Here is a 7,108-nt window from a genome sequence, read left to right as displayed (position 1 = left end):
TGTGTGTGTGTGTATGTGTGTGTGTGCGTGTGTGTGTATATGTGTGGTGTGTGTGTTATTGTGTGTGTGTGTGTGTGTGTGTGTGTGTGTGTGTGTGTGTGTATGTGCGTGTGGTTATATATTTATACATACATATATATATATTCGGAAAAGGTATCAGCTAAGTTCAACTGTAATTTCGTCGCGCTACGAGATGAAGACACCTCATGATTTGACCCCATGGTAATTTTTTTGCTGATCTTTGCGGCAGAAGTGCGTCGCAACCATGCGAATTCCTGTTTTAAAAGTGAGCGCAACGCTTCTTTCTGCTGTAATATTGTGACCCCTATACAAGTTGCATAATCGAGACTGAAAGAGGGGTATAGTCAAGTGAAAGAAATATCATGCAAATTTATTCAGTACGGGTTTGGACTTCAATTATAGTCAGGCATAATAGTGCTGATTAATATTTATCGGCTAATAACTGTAGTGATCCAATATTAGCTTATAGGTATTCAAGATCAGTGTTCAAGAAACTACACTAGCTACATTCTATGCATAGTCATAGCATATATTTTTTGATGCCATGTGTTGTCTGATTTAGAAGGCTATGTATGTTTATTGCTAACTATGTTTCGAAGCAGAATGATACACTACAATCCTGACTTCTTACTAATGTATGTTCTAACGAATTTTCCGTAACACTGAACTACCAAGATTGAGAGACCGGGCGTACATACTGTAGAGGACGATTGATGAAACTCAATCGAGACAAGGTGAAACAAACAATATGGACATAGCCCGGACACATCACGCCCACTTTGGCAGCTGGGACAACTCGAATAGTCCATTCAATGGAGTTTAACTTCGCGGATATGGACGTTAGTAAAACTTCCCGAGTCACGAGAGAAACTAGCAAACGACATCCGCATTTCACAGCAGTCAATACTAAAGTACTAGACAAGCAACTTGAACGCATATGACAGCTCTCCACAACGGTTGAGTGACACATAAATCACGTCGCACAGAGAAAAGCGGGTATTCAAATCAACGAATACGACACAATGCACCCTACGAGTCTCAGCGGAACCGACGTGTGTGCAGCAATATAAGCCTCGAGTGCGCTTCGGGCGATATGCGTACTTGTCACTCGAAGAATGTTTGCAGTGTACATATACTTTTCACTTGCTATACACACATTAATCATTATTGCCACTTGAAGGATGTTTATTAACGCGCGTATACTTTCACTAGATATACGTACGTTCAATCTCATCCCGATTGGACTATTGCTTTAAAAGCTATGTAAGATTCCAGTTTGTTCCAGAGCTGGGTCACTAGGCGCACGTACATAATTATTATTGCCACTTGAAGGATGTTTGTTAGTGTGCATATACTTTTCCCTTGATATACGCACATTCACTATTATTGCCACTTGAAGGATGTTTGTTAGTGTGCAAATACTTTTTACTTGATATGCGCACATTAATTAGTATTGCCGCTTGACGGATGTTTGTTTGTGTGCAAATAATTTTTACTTGATATACGCACATTTATTAGTATTGCCAGACTAAACGCAAGTACGCATGCGCGTGTGATGACAGCGGAATCTCGTCAGCTCAGACTGATATCGTTTTGAACACGTTGATACCCGACGCCGCCGTACTAATGAGAACACTTGGACACTGGGGGTGCCAGTGGTGCTCCTTCACATCTTGTTGCCCCTGTTAGTTGTGAAATGATTTTACATTTAGTTACGCGTCACATGCGTTGCATGGTTTGTATGGCGAAGATATACCAACCGATCCCGACTGCTGCTCAAAGGTTTGGGGTTTTTAGGGTTTTATAGATGTTGAATATTGAGGAATTTGGACAGGTGCAAATAGCGTCAGGACGAAAACCCACCCCAGTACGTTCACATCCAGGTGTCGATGTATACGACACATAAATCACACCACAGTATCACAATTCCGATTCTCGCGCTAAGGTTTCACACAGTACCCTTCCGAATCTACTATATCAATCGCGGTCGCAGATTATCATACACACACACACATCACGCGCACGCAACATCTTGCAAGAGAGTGAAGTCTCAAACTGACACACCTGATGAATGAACAGCAGTTGTGGCGGAACGTCTGGCGCATCACTCTGGCCAGCTTCTTCTTTATCGTTCTCTACACTTAAGTCCCAGAGCGTCGTCTGATCATCAGCACCAGACACAGCCAAAACCGAGTCATCCGTGGGGTGCCATTCAACGCTTGTGATGGGCGCTGCAAGCATGTGAGAGGTGATTTGTTAAGGTGTGTGACTACATATACCGATGATCACACGGTCAACTTGAACACAGCGAAGCGATGACTAAGTTGAGTGCAGGTGACGTGAACCGCATTGAATGAGCTGGGCTATAGCTGAGGATGATGAATGAGCTATAGCTGAGGATGATGAATGAACTGGTCTAAGCTGAGGATGATGAATGAGCTGGGCTATAGCTGAAGATGATGAATGAGCTGGGCTATAGCTGAGGATGATGAATGAACTGGGCTATAGCTGAGGATGATGAATGAGCTGGGCCAAAGCTGAGGATGATGAATGAACTGGGCTATAGCTGAGGATGATGCAATCAATAATCGAGAAACATGCTCAAGCTTTGCGAAATAATAAACAAATGAGGCTGGGACAGGAAACGATCGAAAAACCACATAGGCTTCGGATTGCTTTAGTGTTAAGTGATGATGTGACTGTCGGAATCAGACTGCGGGTATACTGACATTGAAGGTCTTTTTCAGTAGAACATGGATATTCAAAGATACGATCTCCCGGAGAAAAAGTACGACTAAGCAGGCGTCGTAGCCAATGTCCATTCTAGTGATCTGCTGCGTTTTATAACCTGGTACACTTGCACTTGACTTCAAATTCAAATTCGAATCAAATACAGTCCATGTTTTAGCTAAGACACGTAAATCATCATAAAGCGGACCATAGCACATACGGGGGGTTACAGTTGAATTAAATTTTGCGCACTTACCAGAATGCCACTTAAACGAAGCGACGGGCTGCACATTCGCACCTCCACTGGAGAAAGTTCGAAGATCCCACACTTTAAATTGACCATCGTCTCCTCCCGACACCATGAGATAGTTAGTGAGCTTATTCCAGCTCAATACATTCACGTCTACATCGTGTGCCTGCACAGTCAGTGCACTTCCATTCTTTTTCCTCGTGTCCCATATTCTAACCGTCTGTGTGTTCGGAAGACAACATAAATGAATACATCGTCTCCGCGTGCAGTAATAGCATGTAGGAATGGGTCAGATGCGATTGCTAACAAACCCCTGCTCCGATCGCCAAAACCACTCTCGATAAATTTTTACTACATCATAATGCATTGAATTGAATAGCCTATATATATATATATATATATATATATATTCGCACCTTGTCACACGAAGCCGATGCCATCACATTCGGTTCTGAAGGACTCCACTGTATGTCTTCTACCGATTCCGTATGCCCTTTGAATGGTGTCTGATGTTTTTCGTATTGATTTGGGAAGATGAGGAAGTAAAATGAGACTTGAGTGTTGCCATGAATACATACATGCGAGCACAAGTGCACATTGATACATATGCAGCAGTTGGATTCAAAACACAAATAACATTTACAAGTTATTTTGATACCGGAAAGACAGCTGAGCTTCAAACAGTAAATACTCGACCTATTCTTTTAACACAAATTATTTTCAAGTATATACGCAGTTTCAAGCGTACGTGTATCTTATGTACTTGTGAGCACTACTCTTATAGCCACATACATAATGAGTTGCATACAAGTCAGAACCTCGCAACTCACGCCCCCGAACAACGCGACGAATTATAACACGTGAACAGCCAATACCTCACACCGCAGCTTGTATACACCAACCGACACCTAGATTGAAATTAACGCCTGTTCACAAGCTAGTCGAAAATTAAGCATTGGAGGTGTCCGAGTGAGGCAATACACAATACCTTATTGACATTCCAGCTGCCTTCTTGCGTAGGCTCCCAAAGATATATATGTTTGTGACAATCGCCGGATACGAACCGGCCAGGTACAGTTGGTGACCAGTCCATGGAGTATCCTGGTTAAACAGAGTTGTGCAGAAGAAACACAACAGAGATTAGCCAACCATGCAACTAATGAATACTGCACAAGTGCCATTTTCAAAGGTCAGCAGCAAATACGCCAGTAGCATATCATACTGTGGTATAAAAAACCCCAGCCTCGCCATAGAAGGGTTGCACAATTCAACTTGTAGTACAACGGAACCGACAATAATGCGATGCACATTCTCATCCGACTGTTTAGTCCTATAAAATGTCTTCTTACCTTCTGTAGGATGTCCGTTGAATGTGAAGATAGGGTCTGTTTTGGCTGCCAACGGTACTGTGGGTGGTGTGTCCAGAGCTGAAATGTGTGCAGAGCCATCGTACATGGAAACCTAGATTTGTGCAAAATATTATCTAATGAGAAAGAATGTGATGTTTTCTCCAGAAAGAAATTAAATACGAGAACAGAGACGTGAATATACCTTTGTTCGGAATTCAAAATATTAAAGATGTACATATGAATACATATGAATATACATGGTCAATACAGCATATACGATAAACTGGTTTGCATAATTTGCGAACAGATACAAATAATATCTGCTCGCCACATTCCATACCTTTCCAGTTTCTGACCAGACCGCAACTACGCCTGGCATGGTGGGTGAGGCTCGCACTCTATTGATGCCTCCGTTGTGTTTGATATGGTGAGATGTGAGAATGGCGTCTTCGTCTAAGGCATCATCATCATCATCATCCGACGCATCGGAGTCTACATACAGGAAGGTAGATATGCAAGCCGTGATTGAAATAAATACCTCTGCTCGCAAAAATCTGATTGTTCGACTTGAAACAATCATATAAACGCTTTTAACTACACGCACGAGGTGACTATCAATGCCTCGCACTTCCATCCCATATTGCAACTTTGTTTAGAACCTTGCATACTTAATTATTGAACAATACATGAAGATGGGCATCGCGAGCTAAATGCTTTCTAAAACGATGCAATTGTATAAACAAATCGTCAGCACAGTACAGTACAAACGCAAAAACCAGTATCGAGAGCTTCAACCACTTACCATTATCAAATTTTGTTTTGTGCATTTGCGATAGCTTCATGAATATAATCTTATTCTGGTGCGCCTTCTCCGCCTGTGTGCCACCCACCAGGTACGTGGTCATGGGGAACTTTGTTCGGTTATCGCCTAAACCATCCGGAATGATATCAAAGCTCAGACATGGCCACTCTACATTAACAGAATGTAACATGTCGTACGCAGACAGATCCACCTCCAAAGCTTCGTCATCTTCGATAGCATCCCCTGGTAGATAGGCTTTCTCTACTTCGGGTTCATCCTCGGCTTCCAGATCATCCCCCTCTTCTGTTTCTCCATTTGCGGTGTCTGTTGAAAGATAACGGTAGAAAGATAGGGGTAGAAACGTGTGACTATTCGGTGTCTGTTGAAAGATAGAAGTAGAAACGTGTGACTATTCGGTGTCTGTTGAAAGATAGAAGTAGAAACGTGTTACTATTCGGTGTCTGTTGAAAGACAGAAGTAGAAACGTGTGACTACTGACTCACATCGCTCGTAATAAAGCATATTAGCCTGATGTCGCAATTTCTAATAAGTGACGCGCGCAAGTGTCTATTCAAGATTTATTCAGGAGATGAATAGTGTACTCTCTCACATGCGACGCACAGTAGGGTTATGCCGACGTTGAAATAGACACTACAGCTACAGCTTCAAATAGCACAACAGTGCGATTGGTACGATGATATGCATGAGGCACTGAACACTGTCAGCAAAGATTGCCAGAATTTCTACCAACTTAAGAAAACGGCTATGTGGATGAGAGCTCTTGCACTATTCGATCACTCATTGTATTGTCAGGAGGTGCACGTGTGGCTGGTACTTTAGAGATGCGACTGTGTGAGTAGTCTACGCGAGTGTACGTCACGAAAACAGCAAGATATGTACCATCAGCAAATACGTAGGTTATGACATCTATGTTGTTTCTTTGTACTCATATCTGGCATGTATAAGTATATGAATATGCACCCAATACAATTTAAATGCAATGTAAGGTCTTGTGCATTTGTACACATGATACACAGATACACGTGACCCATATATGCCCTGCATGCTAATTAGCAGGAATATATAATACTTATTATAGGCAACAATTGAGAAGAACATACAGGCTCAATAAGAGATGATGATACATATGTCTGTGCCTGTGAGTTCAAAGATTCATCAGAGGAAAACGATATATAAGATACTAACTGGCGTTTAGAACGTGAATATCGCCATCAAATCTACACATTGGTATATGTATATCAGATGCAGCACACATTTCTATATATCACAATTGCAACAATGTACATAATACTAAAAACCCAAAATCGCAAACACGCACATAATGATTTAAATAAATATTAACTACATGGCATATTTCATACATTCATAAGGGAGATAGCCTATACATCTTACTATGAGTATGGTTTAAGATTCGGTACAATTCCTTGCCCAGCCCACGTATAAATTTCAGTGACTCCCAGTTAAATAACGGTATCGGCATACACCGCCTGAAAAAAAAAATGGACACCTCAAAAACGATATCATGTATATGTACATAAAAAACAGTATAAACACAAACACACAAAACCACATACACACATATATATAATACAAAGAAACCATGCACACTGTACACACAATAAATCAAAATGCATATAAATACAAATACATATATATGTGTGTGTGTATGTGTGTTTTTTTGTGTTTGTGTGTGTGTATGTATCTATGTCAGTATGCTATATATGCATATATATGTGTGTATAAATATATACAAGTATATATATATACGTGTACATTTAGCTATATATATAAATGTATTAAAGGTCATATATATATACATTTATATTTATGTATGTGTGTGTATTATGTATACATATATCTATACGATATATATATACATATGTATATATATATATATAGTATACTATATATATATAATAAATAATATATATATAT

General features: G+C 40.5%; 1 protein-coding gene across 1 annotated transcript; it reads right to left on the bottom strand.

Moving 5' to 3' along the window:
* Positions 1–1,598: 1,598 nt before the first annotated feature.
* SARC_02002 (hypothetical protein) lies at positions 1,599–5,674 on the bottom strand (the record flags this gene model as incomplete). Its single annotated transcript, XM_014304245.1, has 9 exons — positions 1,599–1,703; positions 2,086–2,252; positions 3,008–3,221; positions 3,418–3,507; positions 3,990–4,102; positions 4,351–4,462; positions 4,691–4,842; positions 5,153–5,476; positions 5,656–5,674. The coding sequence occupies 9 exons, from the start codon at positions 5,672–5,674 to the stop codon at positions 1,599–1,601; spliced, it is 1,296 nt and encodes a 431-aa protein (XP_014159720.1).
* Between the last annotated feature and the right edge of the window lie 1,434 nt (positions 5,675–7,108).

Source organism: Sphaeroforma arctica (genome assembly GCF_001186125.1).
Source record: "Sphaeroforma arctica JP610 unplaced genomic scaffold supercont1.86, whole genome shotgun sequence".
Classification (NCBI taxonomy): domain Eukaryota; class Ichthyosporea; order Ichthyophonida; genus Sphaeroforma; species Sphaeroforma arctica.
Note: the sequence above shows the minus strand (reverse complement) of the source record. Positions and strands in the feature narration are given on the sequence as shown.